Source organism: Nannospalax galili, unplaced genomic scaffold, assembly GCF_000622305.1.
Source record: "Nannospalax galili isolate Female #2095 unplaced genomic scaffold, S.galili_v1.0 scaffold103, whole genome shotgun sequence".
In the NCBI taxonomy this organism is placed as follows: domain Eukaryota; kingdom Metazoa; phylum Chordata; class Mammalia; order Rodentia; family Spalacidae; genus Nannospalax; species Nannospalax galili.
The window spans coordinates 2,081,368-2,099,556 of record NW_008352136.1 but is presented as its reverse complement, the minus strand read 5'-3'; the positions used below and the strand labels follow the sequence as shown (position 1 = coordinate 2,099,556).

The 18,189-nt window shown below is 44.6% G+C and overlaps 1 protein-coding gene across 1 annotated transcript in view; it reads left to right on the top strand.

The window, feature by feature from the left end:
• Piwil3 (piwi like RNA-mediated gene silencing 3) overlaps window positions 1-18,189 on the top strand; it is a 50,388-nt gene that overhangs the window by 17,995 nt on the left and 14,204 nt on the right. Inside the window, exons 2-10 of the mRNA XM_008849013.1 lie at window positions 6,888-6,984; window positions 7,619-7,830; window positions 8,973-9,094; window positions 11,080-11,274; window positions 11,751-11,859; window positions 13,798-13,927; window positions 14,144-14,261; window positions 15,547-15,664; window positions 16,341-16,510. Of these exons, the coding sequence (XP_008847235.1) occupies window positions 6,888-6,984; window positions 7,619-7,830; window positions 8,973-9,094; window positions 11,080-11,274; window positions 11,751-11,859; window positions 13,798-13,927; window positions 14,144-14,261; window positions 15,547-15,664; window positions 16,341-16,510 (1,271 nt within the window). The remainder of the gene's footprint in view (window positions 1-6,887; window positions 6,985-7,618; window positions 7,831-8,972; window positions 9,095-11,079; window positions 11,275-11,750; window positions 11,860-13,797; window positions 13,928-14,143; window positions 14,262-15,546; window positions 15,665-16,340; window positions 16,511-18,189) is intronic.

Here is an 18,189-nt window from a genome sequence, read left to right as displayed (position 1 = left end):
CATAGTGAGTTGTAAGTCAGCTTGGGCTACAGAGAGACCCTGTCTCAAAAAGACAAAATAAATAAACAAATAAATAGGTCTTAAATACACAGCAATACAACTATAAAAAAATTTAAAAGAATTGGTGATTTAAAAAACAACCCTGAACAACAACAAAAAGGAAAAGAAAATAACTCCAAACACTCCTGAGTGATCAAAGACTGACAGAGTCCTGAGCGCTAAATGAAAAGTGGACACTATTTTGTCTTTTTTTAGATAGGATCTCCCTGTAGCCCCGACTGGCCTGGACCTCACTATGTAGACCAGGCTGGCCTCAGACTCACAGAGCTCTGCCTATTTCCTGGGTGCTGGGATTAAAGTTATGTAGCTAAGACACATTTTTTTTTCAATGATTCAAAATAGCTAAAGCCCCCCAATCAAAGAGAATCCACCTGTGGGCATCTGGCCCTTGAAGGTTTGAATTCTGGAATGTCCCAGCAGCTGTGGTTAGTTACACATCCCAAGCTGGGATTTGGTTGACGTTACTAAGTGCTATGTGTTAGATTTCTGGGTTCCAAGTGCTCATGACTGTGCATGTCACCTGGCAGAGGTGAACCTAGGGAATGGGACATGGGTGAAGCACAATGGGGCAGGCAGGCATGAACTGCCCACACCCACTCCCATCCCCTTGGACCTCAAAGCATCCATCTCTGAGCCCTCCAGGTGTAGCTCAAGGTAGGCTTTGTTAGGGTAGGGATGGAGGTGGAGCCAGAAGAGGCCTCTGCAGGGTTGAAATTGAGGTTGGAAGCCCTGCCCATGGGCTGCTGAGTATGGGCTACCTCCCACAGGGAGCCGGACCTTTCTCTTCCCTGGAGGCCCTTTAGTTGCCAAGGCCTGGCATGGGGCTGTGTCCCTAGAAGGGCTGGGAGCTGAGCCTGTGGGCAGCCCCAACCTTAGAAAAGAGGTTCCTGATTCTCACTGGGTGGAGGCTGCTGGAACTGGTTCTGAGTGGCTGTGTCCTCACAGATCAAACTTTGGGAAGGAGGTGAGCTGTGGGTGCCAACCAGAAAGAGTAAAGTCTAAGACGTATGGGTGGTGGATTCAGGAAGGACACAGAAGTTCAGGTGACGGGGGTCCAGTTAGTGGCCCACAGATGCTGGCTTTACCAACGCCTGCTAAGTGAGAACCCAGTCAGTCAATATTCACCTGTGTCACAATGAGCTTCTCAACCTGCTCTGTCTTGAGGGGTCTCGGGGAAAAGAACCACACAACAATCTCAAATTTCTAGGACTATTTTACCAGGTCTCTTGCCTTTTACTGAAAGACTCTACCAAATCAACAGCAGCTTTTGGTCTTGATTGGAAATTAAGTAGTAACCCTATCTCTTATCTGGTATGATAGGATTTTTTGGTTTGGTTGGTTGATTTTTTAAAAGAAAGTTACCAGGCAACCACAGATCTCTGACACTCTCCTCCTTTAAGGGCCTCTGCTCCTTGGGGACCCTTCATGCCATGACTGGCAGGGCCAGGACAAGAGCCAGAGGCAGAAGCCGCCACTGGAACATCCCCCAGCCTGAGACGCCTGGAGCAGCTGCTGACAGCCCTGTAATGTTTGGTATTTTTTATACAAAGACACTAGCCCACTCAGGGTGGGCACGGGAGCCTTTCAGCAGACACCTTATAATGATTACCTGGACATCAGGATGGGTGGGAAGGCAAGCCTGTGCTCTCCCCATTCTCTCCACACACTTGCAAACAGAGGATCAGTTTCAACCCAGTGTGCCTGTGAAGGTTTTTAAATGTCATGCTTCCTGCCAAAGCCCCTCTTTAGGAACTGTTTGACTGGCATCCTTAGCTCAGGCAGATCCACTCTGTTGGTGTTTAATACTTGTTATACTGTGACCTGCCATGTTCTGTCTTTCATCTCTGTGAAACAGCCACAGCTGTGGTGGGCTATCCTTGGCAACCTTCAGTGGGATGCTATACTGCCTGACCCTGTCCACACCATATCCAGGCTCCTTCAATCCTCTGTGATATTTCTCCCCTCCTCTTCTGCCCTCAAGCATCAACGCCTCCTCCCTGGACCTCATTCTCACTTTTGATGTTGACTCCTAACTCAGGAAGGCAGAGAAGCCATCACTAGTGGTTTCCCCACCTGGTCTCAGCCATGATCATCACCCTCTGTTTACAGCCTTCCCTGGGGACCCTAGGCTGCCAGGTTACCGCAATGCCCATGTGCGCTTTCTCTTTATTCTCTACCAGCTTTAAATTTAGGAAGCAGAGACATGGCCTCTAGTGGGGTCTCCTTGGCAACCCAGGCCTGCTGCCCCTATAGAGAACAACTCTTAAACCCAGAGCCCCTCCATGAACCCTCCCTGCAGTCCCAGGCAGCAAGGTTTTGCTAATCCAAATTATCCCCATCTGTGCACACACCCAGTTCCTCTCAATCAATACAAAGCCTTCTCGATCCACTGCAGAGCTGATACCCTAGTGCTCTTCCCCTCCTCTCCGATTTACAGCTGGGCTCCTTGCCCACAGCTCTGAACCAGCTCTCATTTGACTCCCAGAATGCCACCCCCCAAACCACCCCTCACCAATCCATGGGTCACTTCTCAGGCCTCCATGTATTTGCCCTGTTGCCGGGGCAAATCGATTCCCTGTCCTCTTGACAAACCCCACTGTCTTCCTCTGTCACTGCCACCCCGACTAGCTGCCCTTCTCTGGGGTCTCCTTGCTCTTATATCCCCCTGGCCTCATCTCATTTCCCTGTATGCACCATGGCTTTATATACTATCTAGTGTGTGGACAGGTACTCAAGTACCTATCACCAGCCAAACTCCCAAAACTACCCAAAACTCCCAGACCCCCAACAGATGTCCACAGATGTCTCCCCTCCCTACTTCCCAGCCTACCATTTCCTCTGCATGCAAAGAAATTCATTTGTCCACTTGTTCAGGCCAATATCTTTGGGTTCCTTCTAGACCCTTCTTTTTACTGCACATTTTTCCCATAAACCACCAGGGAAGAGTGCCCGTGACTTTTGTCCCCTCACATACTATGTAGTATCTCATTTCTTGCCTCCTCCATCCTGACCTTCTGAGCCAAGCCTCTCACACCCTTGAGAGACACTGTGCCATCCTAGCTGATAAACTTGCTCCACTCTGTCCCCATCTCTGTTCCTAACAGAGCCAGGAAAATCCATCCATGGACAAATCCATCCATGGAGCTTCTCTGCCAACAGCCAGCAAGAGCTCTCATGTTCTCAAGGACACAGGCAAATTCCTGATATGACTGCTGCCCTTTACCCCACTGTCTTCTCGGCCTGTGTCATTTCTTTACATACCTTCCTAGCCCCCTGCCCCCTTTTTCCCTTTTTTGGAGGGTCTCGCTTTGTAGCCCAGGCTGACCTTGACCTTGAACTTGACGATCCTCTTGTGTCAGCCTCCCAAGTGCTGGGATGACAATAGTTTGCCACCACACCAGACCCCTAACTTATTTTTAAAATTTGGCTTGTCACTGGAATATGAACATTTTGAAATATATCTTTTTGGATAAGGAATGAATACAGGGGACCCTGCTCCTCATATTTTTTTTTTCACATACATGCAGGCCCTGCAGCCACAAGCCCAGCCACCACAGTCCAGGACCCAGCCACAGGCCCAGCCACCTCAGCCTGAGGTCCATCCACTGACCCAACCACTGGCCCAGCCACCTCAGCCCAGAGCCCAGTCACTGGCTGGGCCACCACAGCCCCATATCCAGCCACCCCAGGCTTGGGCCCGGCCCCCTCAGCTCTGTTCCCAGCCACTGCAGCCCAGAGTTCAGGCACCTCAGGCTTGGACTCGGCCACCACAGCCTGGAGCTCAGCCACCTCAGACTTGGGCTCGGCCACCACAGCCTGGAGCTCAGCCACCTCAGGCTTGGGCTCGGCCACCACAGCCTGGAGCCCAGCTATCACCAGAGGAAGGCCAAGTGTTTGCACCCAAGCAACCTAAAGGAGCAGAAGGTGGAGTCCCACCTCTAGGTGAGAAGGAGAAGGATGTGTTGGGGCAGGGGTGTTTCATAGGTGGAAGTACGACACTGGACAGCTACTTTCAACATCCCCGTGGTGGCTGGCAGGATGCAGAGAGTCTCGCTCCCTGCAGTCAGTCACTCTTCATAGCAGGTCAATGCCATCTCTGTCATCTGCCAAGGGTGTGGCTCATACCACTGAACTCCAGACTTGGTTTTCCTCTTTACAAAAGACCTTGGGGTGCACTGAAGTTTTTATTTTGTGTATATATGTGGTATACATGTGTACATGCCTGTGAAAGCCAGAAGTTGACACTGGGTGTCTTCCCTATTGCTTATTTTTTGAGGCAGGGTCTCACTGGCCCTGGGGTTCATCAAATGGGCCAGACTGGCTGACCAGCAAGCTCCAGGGAGATTCAAACTCAGATCCTCATGCTTACACAGCAGGCACTTTTACTCATTGAGCTACCACTGGGCTCCCTCTTTAAAATTTATTTTTAAAGGAGGGCTGAAGAGATGGCTCAATGGTTAAGAGCACTGACTGCTCTTGTAGAGGACCTAGATTCGATTCCCAGTACCCACGTGGTGGCTATGAACCATCCTTAAGTCCAGTTCCAGGGGAATCTGAAGCCCTCTTCTGACCTCCACGGGATTTCAGGAGTCTCGCTCCCTGCAGTCAGGGGATTTCATGACACAAGTGCACTCACGTATATGCAGACAATACAGTCATACACATAAAAATAAAAATTTTTTAAATTATCTTTAAAGTTTTACTTTTAAATTTCGTTATTTTATTACTTATTTACTCGTGTGGGGTTTTTGTTTTGTTTTTGAGACAAAGTCTCCTTATAGCCCCAGGTAACCTGGAACTTGCTAAGTAGAGCAGGCTGACCTTGATCTCACAGATGGCCTCCTGCCTCTGCCCCGAGTGCTGTGATTAAAGGCATGTGCTACCATGTTCGGCTTACTTTTAATTTTTAATTGCAATTTTTAAATTTTCATTTCTGACAGGGTCTTGCTGTGAAGCCCAGGCTAGCCTTGAGCTTTTGATTCTCCTGCCTCAGCCTTTTGAGTATCTAGATCACACGTGTATGTTACCATGGCTGGCCAACGTTTTAAACATTAAGTAGAAATAAAAGTGAACCATGTGTTGTTGCTCATGCCAGTAATCTCAGCACTTGGGAACCTGGAGCAGGAGATTCAAAAGCTCAAGGCTATCTGGGCTACAAAGAGAGAACCTGTCTCAAAAAACACAAAAACAAAACAAAAAGTGAGAGAAAAAATATTGGCAAATATTTTAATATACTGACACAAAATCCAGAACCTATGAAATAAAGTTATAAATTTGAATTCATAAAAGTCTAGATGGTAGTCATGGTGGTACATACCTTTAATCCCAGACATTGGGAGGCAGAGGCAGGGCAGGAAGATCAATGTGAGATCGAAGCCAGCCTGGTCTACGTAGTGGCTTCCAGGCGCTGCCTGGGACTAGGGAGACCCTGTCCAAAAAAATAAATAAATAAAAATTAAAGTCTCTATTTTTATCCCCTCATCCCATCTCCGCAGATTTTTTATATGATATGTTTTCTGTTGTGAAGTGGGTTGATCCTTCTAGAAGTAATGTCTTGAGTGATGCCATTTTGTCATCCGAGGTACAAGTGCTCTTGGACACCTGACAATACGAACTTTATAGATTCTTCACAGTTTACGTCCTCTCACCGCTAGGCCATTTTGCACTGTTTTTCAGGTCTGGCCTTTGTTGAATAAATATTTAAATTGGTACATATCTTAGAGCGTAATAAAATGGGGCGAAAGTCTATCCCAGCTCCTATTAGTAAAAGGTAGTCAATCCTTTTGTATCAAAAGCCAGTTTCCTGAATATTTAACCTTTGTTCATGTGTCATTTCCTGATGCCCACTAGAGGGCAGCATCCCAGAATGCGCTACATTCCCAGGCAGCCCCTGTTGTTTGCATAAACTGGGTACTTGAGAGAGATTTCTGGCAACTTCTCACTAAAATAGCGTTTGGATTTGTGTCATTTTTCTATCTCAGATAAACTTGGCTGTCTTAGCTACTGGTTGACGTTAACATAATCTGTTCTGCTGTTACGGTCCGAGTGTCGGGAATAATTCCCATAGACATGAAGGAAAAATGCATAAAAATTTTATTCAGAAATTTGAAGTATAAAGTAACCAAATTAGCGGCTAGCCGAGCACAGACTCCACAAGCCAAAGATGGAGTCTGGCCCCAAACAATAGCAGGCAGGGGCTTTTATTGAAGAACTCCACAGAAACCCGCCCACACCAAGCATCTTTTAAAATAATTGGATGGCCCCATATCCTGAGTACAGGGGAAGTTTTGATTGGTAGGGGCTGTCTTCAGGGCATTGGAATGTGCTGACTTATATCTTTAGGGCCAGAAGTTTTTGTTCATACCTTATAAGGTTTTTACATGTTTAGGACTTGCTTAATCTATAGCTTCCCAGGGCAGAGGGTAGCAACTGGAAAGATTTACAATATGCCTGAGCTTGTCCGGGCTTGTCTGAAGAAGCTGGCCAAAATGGAGTCAGAGCATTCTGGCTCTTCACTACTTTCCCCCTTTGTAAAGATTTTTTATTTTATTTTTAATCATGTATATACGTGTGTGACCATGTGTGGATAAATGTACATGAGTACAGGTACCCACAAAGGCCAGAAGAGGGTGTCTGATTCCCTGGAGCTTGAGCTATAGGCTGTTGTGAGCTGTCCGGTGAGGGTTCAGGGAAACGATTAGGTCCACTGTAAGAATATGCATATTCTTAACTGCTGAGCCATCTCTCCAGTCTGTACATTTCCACTTTTGTTGTGTGTTCATATTTATTCCTGTACAGAAAAATGCCCACTTACCACTGGATTGCAGGAGCTGTCCATAAGGCCAAATAAGTCTTTGGGAATCTTTCAAGACCTTGTTGTGAATACCAGGAAGAAGTTGAATCATGTTCAAGCTTCAAAAAGAGGTATGCCGGCCTGGAAGGAAGTGTACGGAGCTATTCATTTTAAACTTTTGATTTAAAATAACTAGTGTTAGTGCTGGGGAGATGGCTCAGTGGGGAAGTGCGTGCTATGCAGATGTGAGAACCTGAATTCGAATCCTCAGAACTCATGTAACGCAGGGTGTAGTGGTGTGTGCATCTATAACAAGATGGGAAGTGGAGACAGAGCATCCATGGAAGCTTGTAGGCAGCTGCTCTGACTTATGCAGCAATGAACAAGAGACCATTCCCAAACAAAGTAGAAGATGAGATCAACACCATTGGTTGTCCTCTGACCTCCACACATGCGCCATGGCACACAGTGTCTGCATTCATATACACAGACTTGAATACACACACTCTATCATGCACTTGGATAATGCATATTCTTATGCACATACACTCACACATACACTGAGAAAAATAAAATAATAACGTGTTCAAGAGCTTCTGCACAGCGTGGCACCATCACTATCAGCAGGTGCCTGGCTCTTGCCTGCATATACCTGTGTGATAACCCACTTTTGCAGATGTGACAGCTTGCTATAGAGGTCTAGGTGGACTCTGTATTTTTCTTTTCCTCTTCAGTACCTAAAATAATGTGTTTTTGATTTCTCAGGGAAAAAAGGTAGAATGATAAGTCTACAAACAAACCATTACCGAGTAACCTGTGACTGCAACATTGCATATAAGTATAATGTTGACTACAGACCAGACATAAAGGACATAAATATCCGTGCGAGTTTGCTGCTCAGACATCAGCCAACCCTTGGCAGGTGCCATATATTTGATGGACACTCTTTGCTCTTACCTCAGAGGCTACCACGTTCGGTAAAGTATAGTTATTTGAAATTTTATTATAACGTCTTCTGCACAACCTCGTACACAGTTGTCCTGAGGATCTCTGCTGCGGGACTTGTAACAAACATCCCAGGATGTTTGATCATCCTGGATCCTTAAGAAGACCCCTAATTTTAGTGCTTAAGTGGCACTTAAGTGGAATTTAAGTACAACATGCATCAAAAATGTTGATAGAGGGCTGGGGAGATGATAGCTCAGTCAACAGATAGCTTGCTGTGCGATCATGAGGACCCATGTTCAGATCCCCAGCACCATGTCAAAAGTCAGGTATGGCCACTCATGACTATGATCCTGGTGCTGGGGAGGCAGAGATGGGAGGATCCCTGGACTTGCTGGCCAGCAGCCAGTCTACTCAAATTGGTGAGCTCCAGGTTCAGTGAGAGATCCTGTTTCAAAAAACAAGGTAGAGCCAGGCATGGTGGCGCATGCCTTTAGTCAGTCCCAGCACTTGGCAGAGGCAGGCAGATCTCTGTAAGATGGAGGCCAACCTGATCTACGTGGTAAGTTCAGGCCAGCTGAGGCCACAGGTGGAGAGTGACTGAGGAAGACTCAGAACCTCTGGCCTGCACACCTACTCACACCCACATAAGCACACAAACACATATACACACACAAAATGCTGGTGGTAATTAATTTTAATGTTTCATTTAAAAATTTTAGCTGGAATAACTTCAGATAGGGAATCATTTCCTTTACATTTTTAACATCTCCTTTCAACTTTATCTTCAATAAAATTTCATATCAGTTGGCCAAATCAACTATTTTCAGGAGCTTAATTAAAAACAGTTTTACTTTAAAAAAAATTGTGGTGCTTGACTTTTGTGGGTTACATTTTTTGCCTGCATGGGACTTTGTGAGAAAGACTGCTCCACCCCTCACTGGTGTGTAGGGTAATTAACTGGCATGTTGGATATCCTTTAGTGGAACTTAGTCTTCTTGGAAGAATATCTATATTTCCTCAAGCATGTTGTTTATGGTTTGTGTGTGTGTACCTATGTGTGTGCATGTATATTGGAGGCCAGATCTGGGATCTGAACTCAGGCCCTCCTGCTTGCACAGCAAGTACTTTACTGACTGAGCCATCTTCTTAGCACTTTTGTTTTAAATCTTAGGATATGGAGTTTGTCAGCCAAACTGAAGGTGGTGACATTGTGAAGATCAGGGTCCAACTCTCCAAAGAACTCCATCCCAAGCACCCAGACTGGCTACGCTATTATAATATTCTCTTCAGGAGGTATGTCAGACTTCTGTTCTTGTGTGTTGGTGCTGGTGGTGAACACAGATGCTCATGGTAGCTATTTGTGTTCTTAACAGTCTCCACATGTTGGGACAGGAGGGTTTTGAGCTGAAATGATATTTGAGCCTCCACTATGATGTTGAGTGTCTTGTCCCCAGTGTTTATCCTCCTGCCCATATCCACTTCCCAATTCTGACACTTGTGGGAAACTATTTCATCAACACACATCAACTATGTGTGTCCACACTCAAGTTTATACACTTTTGTTCTGTTGTATAGGTGACATAATAACCAGATATCCAAAAGTAAAATTTGGGATATATAGTTTGCAAAAAAATTTTAGTTCATTTCTGGGAATGAAAGGTGTTCTTTGGACCTTTGGATAATGTTTGATGTCTGAGAAAGGGACTTAGGACTTGGAGTTAGATGACCCATCATGCTGACCTCATCATGCATTGAACTTATCAGGCATTTTGTGTTAAGTGAACAAAAAAAGTCACAAAATGTTTTCCTATTGTGTGTGTCCTGTGCATGCTACCAAGTAATATTCAGTGTCCTTTCAACAAATCCTCTTCTTTGGATTTCTAGAACTCTGACGCTCATGGATTTGAAACAGTTGGATTTCAAGGATTGCGACTTGAGAACTCGCCTAATGGCATCAAAGTTTGTAGAAAAAAGGCTAAACTAATATCCACAGATTTAATCATACAATCTTTTTTTGAGACAGTTACTCTTATTTGAAGTTGTGTGATTTTTAAATGATGGCCTTTTAAATTACATCTACCAATTACAAACAAGTAATATTAGGAGTGCCAGGCCTGGTGGCTCACACCTGGCATCCCAGTGCTTCGAAGGCTGAGATGGGGGATTGCTGCGAGTTTGGGCAGCTGGGGCTATACAGTAAGTTCCAGGCCACCCAGGGCCTCAAAGTAAGTCCTTGTTTTAAAAAAAAAATTCACTTCTACATGTAAATACCGATCCTACTTAAGGAATTACAGGCAACTGATGGCTGCTGGGAAGGGGAGATTCAGTTTAAGGGTGAGACTTTTGGTAGGTTGACCAGGCTCCAGTGGATGAACCCACACCGAAGGGTATTTGGGAACACAAACCTGACACTATAGGCCTTAACATACATATATGTATATTATCTTAGAGTACAAAAAATTTGTAAGGTGGTAAAGATGGGGGAGGGGCTCTAAATATCAAAATATAGTGTATGAAATTTACAAAAGTTAAAAATTAAAAAAGGTAGAAAATAAAAAGTTTAATTTAATGTAAAGTGAAAAGATTTACCTTAAAACCCCCGGATGCAATACCAGGTGTCATGGTGCACTCAAGATACTGAGGCAGGAGGATGAATGACCAGTCCGGACTCCATAGTGATACCTCACCCTCAGGGGAAAAAAAAAATCCTTGTTTTATGACAGTGTCTCACTATGGAACGCTGGCTGTCCGGAACTCAGAGATCTCCTGCTTCTGCCTCCCAACTGCTGAGATTACAGGTGTGGGCCACTATGCCCAGTTTGAGAAACCTTATTTAGCTATTGTGCAAACATCATAGGAGCCTAAGTCAACTAACACCTGGTTAATTCCCTCTGAAAGCATTTGAATAATGGCAATTGAATCTATATCCATCTATACTGCTGGTATATTTGTTATAATGTATAAACTTTATATAAACATGATACTTTAAACCCAAGGGTGATAAGTGCAGTTTCACAAACCACATGAATTACCTGATAGGTGACCTTCATTTGAAGGTCCTTCAAAAGAGCAGTTGTGGCTGAATTGAAACCAAGCAACTTGGGGTTGGGGATTTAGCTCAGCGTTAGAGCACTTGCCTAGCAAGCTCAAGGCCCTGGGTTCGGTCCTCAGCTCCAAAAAAAAAAACAACAAAAAAACAAACAAGCAACTCTTATTTTCGACCAGTAGCACTGGCCCAGACCTGGGCTCATGTGCTCAGTAACAGATTCTCTTTGCAGAATGCAGATCCAGCGCAATTACAATACTTCAATCCTGCCATATGAGAATGTGCTCACCCTGTGTGCTGACGTGACTCACAAGCTGCTCCAGATGAAAACTGTCTATGACCTCATAACGGAGAAAGTTGACAGGGGAGTCCCAAATCTTGTAGAGGCAGTGTCTGAAGAGCTGCTGGGATCCATTGTTTTTACAAGGTAAGCCTTTTTTCAAAACATGTTTGACCCCCATGGTTATTTCTTCTGCTCCCCAAAGGAGATGTTCTTCAGTCAGTAAATGCTGAAGTCCAGGGCTAGGCTCATGTGACCTCTCTCATCTGGTGATCCAGCTATGGGGGCAGGGGGCTGGGTGGCCCTTTCCCTCCTCCCAAGCCTTTCACTTGGGCCTTTGCTGCAGGACCTGGCTGGTACCTCACAATATGTTTCTTCTCAAAATTTTATCACCTTTTTTTCATTGTTGGTGTCTAGTTATTATAAAAATCAATATTTAATTACAACCCACTTGCAACTTTCACCTTGATGGACACTTTTATTTTTAATTTTCCTGCTATACTAGAAATCTTAACTTTATAGAGTTGACATGTCCTATAATTGCAGGATTTAAAATACTTTTGTATGGCTTGTATGCCATGAGTGTATCAGAAATAATCTCTCACACTGCTATTATGTCTCAGATACAACAAGAAAACCTACAGAATCGATTATATTGATTGGAATCGGGGTCCCAGGAATATGTTTAAAAAATCTGATGGCAGCATGATCTCCTTCGTAGACTACTATAGGGCGGTAGGAACTTTTATATTTTTAACTATATTTAAATCATAAAATGTTTATGTTCAGTTAAATTGACTTCCAAGTTTTCTTAGATAAGTATTAACATATACTCCTGTTATATCTATGAAGACTGTCTGGTGGCCATTTAGCAAGGAGGTCACAGAACATATCTGAGAAGCAAGAAAGCATAAACTGGGCTGATAAGAAAGCAACCTTGGCTCACAAAGGCACCATGCTCCGGATGGGCCTAGCAGGTGCTCGAATCCAAAGCCAACAAGGCAGGAAATGGTGTGGGTGTTGCACCTGCCTTGTAGAGGGAGGTGGGAGCCATCTTGAATGAAATTCTGTGTGCTTGGACCAATAAAATTTCACTGTGGGGCTAGAGAAATGGCTCAGAGGTTACGAGCACCGGCTGCTCTTGCAGAAGATGCAGGTTCAGTTCCCAGCATCCACATGGCAGCTAACACCCATACATAACTCCAGTTCCAGGGGATCCAATGCCATCTTCTGGCCTCCACAAGTATTGCACTCATAGATGCACTTACATACATGTAGGCAAAACACTCATACACAAAATAACAATGAAAAACAAACAAAAAATTTCACTGTGCTCCAATGGTAAATGCAGAACTGGAACTCCAGTTCCAGGGGCTCTGATATTTCTGGCCTCTGTGGGCACCCACACACATGTGTATACACACACACACACACACACACACACACACACACAATTAACAACATATGAGTAAATAAATAACTACAGGCCACATCAGGGAAACATTCATACATATAACCTACATCAACATCACAATAAATAAAACTACGCAACTTCAGAATAGGTGTAAATGCTGCATTTGAAGCTAGCTGTTTAAGGTGAAAATTCCCCTGAAGTTCCCCAGTGCCCAAGTCACAGGCAATCCCAGATCTCATAAAGGTCTATGAAGGAGCCCAGCTTTCTGTCTGGGAGGAAGGGTGCTTTGCTGCTCTGTTTGGAAAGCTTTATGATAACTTTTTGATGACGTCTTTTCCTACTGAAAACAGAGACTAAGTTTATCAGAAATGTTGTGGCGAAAAGGCTGGAAGTAGCCCTGTAACTGACATTTAAAAGGGGCCAGGTTTTGCTCCCCTTTGTTAATGTGAGAGGATTCAAAGTTTGAGCAGCATGCTGTAGAACTTTGAAAGATGTGAGAATTATACTCTGCAAGAGTCTCTTGAGTGGGGGCAATGGATCCGTGGGTAAAGTGCAGGCTGCTCAGGCATAAGCACCTGAATTTGAATCCCTGACACCCATGTAAAAGCCAGGTGTGACAATGTCTATAATCCCAGTGCTGGGACAGGGGAGGTGCGTGGATCTCAGCAGCTCTCTGGCCACTGTCTATCTGATCTGTGAGTTCCAGGTTCAGTAAGATACTGTCTCACAAAAAAAGGTGGAGAACAATAGAGAAAGTCAACCCATGTTGACCTCTTACGTACAGACACTCACACAAGGGCAAGTGTACTAGCACCTATGTGTACAAGCACGCACACACATATGCGCCATCTACATATTCAGAGGTAGAAAGAAGTGAGTGACATGACTTTGGAGCTCTGTTTTCTGGAAGTCCTTCCTTTGGCCATGGATGCTTTTAAGAAAGACACAAGCCCGGTGTGGCAGTGTACATGCCAGCACTAGGGAGACAGACGCAGGTGGATCTCTGTGAGACTGAAGCCAAGTTGGTCTACATAGTGAGTTCCAGGCCAGCTGGGGCTGGGAAGGGGGACTTGTCTCAAAAAGAAAAAAAAGATAGAAAAGACAAAGTTGTGATCTTTAGGACATCAGTGTAGAGAATGTAGGGCAGGGGATTATAAGCAGTATGCCTCGGGGTCTCCACATGACCCCAAACTTGTATCCGTGTAATGTCATAGGGGATTTGCTGACAGCACACCATGCTTCTTGCTTCTGTTGAGCAGCAATACAACCTCGTCATCACAGACATGAATCAGCCACTCTTGGTAAGCCGGGGCAGATGGAGAAAGGGCCAGAGGAGCACCCCCCAGGAACCTGTGCTGCTGGTCCCTCAGCTGTGCTACCTCACAGGTACTAGGGGTTCACATGGACTCTATAGAAGATAACCCCTCTTTCAGAACCAAAGATTGAATCATGGAAAAATCCAGGCTCTGAGCAGAACTCAGTGACCGGGAATCACACCCCCTGGGTTAACTGGTGGTTTTGTGCCTGGATTCCCAACTTCAATCATCTCTACTACAAATTAATCTCATTTGTGTACTTACATCTTCTGAGTTTTTTCCAAAGGTCTAACCAGTGACATACGAACAAACCACAAACTGATGAGTCAGCTGACTAGACAAATGAGAATGTGCCCAAAGAGCCGGGAGAAGGTGTTGAAAGAGTTCATGAAAAAGTTAGAGACGTAAGTGGGGTTTTCCTGGCTGTGTGCACTGTTACACTGAAACTGAGACCTCAGTGCCTCAGATTCTTGTACTGAAACAAAGACGGTTGCAATCCAGGTATGAAAATTCATGCCTGTAATACTAGTGCTCTGGAGGTTGAGGTGGGAGAATCACAAATTTGAGGCAAGTCTGGGCTATACAGTAAGACTCTACCTCAAACCAGCTGCTCAGTGGTAAAGAGCCTGCTATGCAATCATGAGGCCCAAGTTCACACACACCTGTAACTCCAAAGCCAGAGGCAGGGTGCAGAGACAGGTGGATCCCAGGGGCTTGCTGGTCAGCCAGTCTTGTCAAAATAGTGAGCTTTGGGTTCAGTACAAGACCCTGTCTCAAAAAATAAAATAAAGTTGGGACTGGAGAAATGACTCAGTGGTTAAGAGAACTGGCTGCTCTTGCAGAGGACCCCACGTTAAGTTCCTAGCACCTACATAGTGGCTAACAACCACCAGAAATTCCAGTTCCAGGGGATCCAATGCCCTCATCTGGTCCCCATGGGCATTGCATGACATAGGTGCACTTACATACATGCAGACAAAGCACTCATATTAAAAATAAATTTAAAAAAAATAGAGGATGCCCACCATTGACTTCTGGACTCCATATGTGCATATAGAAGTGAGCACATGTGTACATGCATGCATACATCACATCCACATGTACCGCACATATACATACAAAACAAGAGTAATGGCTTTTTAAAACAATATTTTTTTTATGGGGCTGCAGAGATGGCTCAGCGGTTAAGAACACTGGTTGTTCTTGCAGAAGACCTGGGTTCGAATCCCAGCACACACATGGCAGCTAACAAATGTCTGTAACTCTAGTCCCAGGGGATCCAACAGCCTCTTCTGACCTCCTTGGGCACTGCAAGACATGGTGTACTTACCTACATGCAGGCAATACACACATACACATAAAAATAAAAAATAAAAAATTTTTAAATAAATGACTTTTGCAAAAAAGATAGCTTTTGGGGGGTCAGAGCAGCTCTAGTTTTCCTGATGTTGCGATATTAATGGCCAAGGAGAAAATGGTGATGTAGAAAGGCTCTTGGTGAGCTGTGCTCATGTATGAAAAGGACAAGATTACCCCAGAGTTTCAGGGAGGTTTGCTATATAATATCACAACACACGAAGAGCAGTAATGAGCCTAGGATTCAGGGGAATTGCCCCATGCTTCATGAATGGCTAATCACTCTGCTTTCTTTGGTTTGGTTTGGTCAGTTCCAACTATTGCCATTTTCAGGAATCAGAACATTCAAGATGAATTTCGGCCTTGGAAGGTGAAGTTTGATACCACGTGCTTGCACATCTCAGGAAGAATTTTGGATACAGTAGAGCTCTATCAAAGAGGCAAATCCTCAGTAAGCCAGTGCAAGTGCTGCATTGTTTATCTAATTAATACCGTGGACATTTGCTGCTGGTGCTTGGAAGATCTGTCTTCCAAAACTACCCAAATGGCACAGGCTGGGACAGAAGTTAGACAAAGGAAGTAAATTTGATTGGCTAGAATAGAAAGACTCAAGAAGTTGGTTGGCAGTTTCTGTCTGTGCAGGGAGCCATTCTACTTCATAAACTCTCCCTGAAAATTTCTTGCCAGGTTAAAGGCATACTTGGTTACATATGCCTTTAATCCCAGCACTCATGAGGCCAGCCTGATCTAGATAATGAGTTCCAGGTCAGTCAGAGCTACACAGTGAGACCCGGCCTTAAAAAAAAAAAAACAACAACAAAAAAAAACCACCTCTTAACATCTGTGACAGAATCCCAGTTTTCCTAATCTATATCTTAAATACCAAATTTAGTCCGAATTTGAGGTTAGAATTGTGAACTCAGGAGGCCAAGGCTGGAGACTTGAATGTTCAAGGCCAGGTGAGACTTCATAGCAAGACCCTGCATTGAAAAAGAAAGCTTAGAACTGTGAGATTTTAATAGGAAACAGTGAAGTTGGAGGACAGGAAGAAATGCAGATGATGTTAATCATTTAAAATAAGTTTTCTGTGTCTTGTGCCTCTTGTCCAGTTTATGACCAATCCACAGATATCAAATTGGTTGAGAGAATCAAAAAGCAGACCACTGCTTAGACCGATGCCGCTAAAGAACTGGGCCATCCTTTATCCCGAGTGCTGTTCCATTGAGACCAACTCCTTACTGCGGAATCTGAAGGAAGTCTCTGCGGTCATGGGCATAGACATGACAGAGGCAAATGGGTGAGCAAAGCCAGAGTCTCCCCCTCCAAAAGTCAGTCAGTAACCCTGGGAAAGCACAATTGTGGGAATATGAACTTGCAGAAATCTAATTTTTTGAGACATGGTCTCCCTGCAGCACCAGCTGGACTGGAACTCGATGGCCTTAATCTCACAGAGATCCACCTGCCTCTGCCTCCCCAGTGCTGGGATAAACATGTGCACCACTGTGCCTGGCAGAAATCTAAGTTTTTAAATATTTTATTTATTATTTTTATTTTTATGTATTGCCTGCATGTAGGTAAGTGCACCCATGTCATGCAATGCCAGCGGAGGACAGAAGAGGCTGTCAGATCCCCTGGAATTGGAGTTACGGACAGTTGTTAACTGCCATGTGGGTGTTGGGATTCGAACCTGGGTCTTCTGCAAGAACAGCCAGTGTTCTTAACTACTGAGCCATCTCTCCAGCCCCAGAAATCTAATTTTTAAAGAGCTAGTATCAATTACTTTCAACCCAGAAACAAATTCTGCTATAGGTCCTAATAAATTTTTAATGACTTCTCATTGGAAAAGACAGCAAGAGTCATTCCATGTGTATTTTCTTATGTTTACAGTACCATACATGAGTTTCCTCCCACTGAGTGGGCTTTTAGTACAATTAGGTAGCTGTTGATTGCCCCCAAGACAGAAGTGCCTCTACTGTACCAATGTCATATGCTGTGTCGGCCATTGATGTGTTATTTGGTCTTGAAGCTGGAGATAGACCACTGATTGATGTTTTTCCTTGGTACCTTCATAGTGCTCTCCAAAGCTACGAGAGCTAGCCTTCAGGAGAAGTGGCTTCCAGGTCAGTTTCAGGTCCATTGCTCCAAATCCTGTGTCCGAAGTATGTTCTGTCTTCAACAGTAGGGTCTTACCTGCAAGTTCTGGGAGGCCATCAAGGGCTGTAGTGATAGCCTGTGTAATTTTTGGAGTCTATTGGACTACCCTTGCCAACAACTCAAAGAAGGTTTCTCCTGTCTGGCACTGTTTCTTGTTATGTCACCTTTAGCTATGAATGGACTCATGTAGAGATAGTATATGTTTAATTTGCCGTTAGGTTGTTGGACTAATATGATTCCCTCTGGTTTTTTTAACACTAGCTAGGCATTATTTCTCCCCCCACCCCAATCTAACCCTTCCACCATGGCTTCCCTATTTAAAGTGCCCCATTCCCCCATTTCTCCCTTGATAACACCAGTCTCTTATGGTCCCATCTCTCAAGCTTCTTCTTTTCCTTTATCCCTAACGTTCCTTGTATAAACCACCCCCCCACTTAAATACCCCCATTTTACCCATTTCTCCCTTAGCAGCACCAGTCTCCTACTGGTCTTCTGTCTCAGGTTCCTTCTTTCCCTTTACCTTCCTGGTTCCTTTCCAGTATCCTGGTTCCTGTAGTTACATCAGGATTCATACTCACATATAAGGATTTGGTGCTAGGATACACGTGTGAGGGAGAACATACATCGTTTGTTTTTCTGAGTCTGTGTTACTTCACTGAGTATAATAACAGTGTTTCACGTTCTGTGGTTTAGATAAATACGAAGAACCACCTCCTCCACCCCCCACCCCACCCCCACCCCACTGCAGTGTCAAAGAGGAGGACCCAACCATCTGCGCCGTAACTAATCCTCTTTTCCCACCACCACTTCCACTTCTAGAAA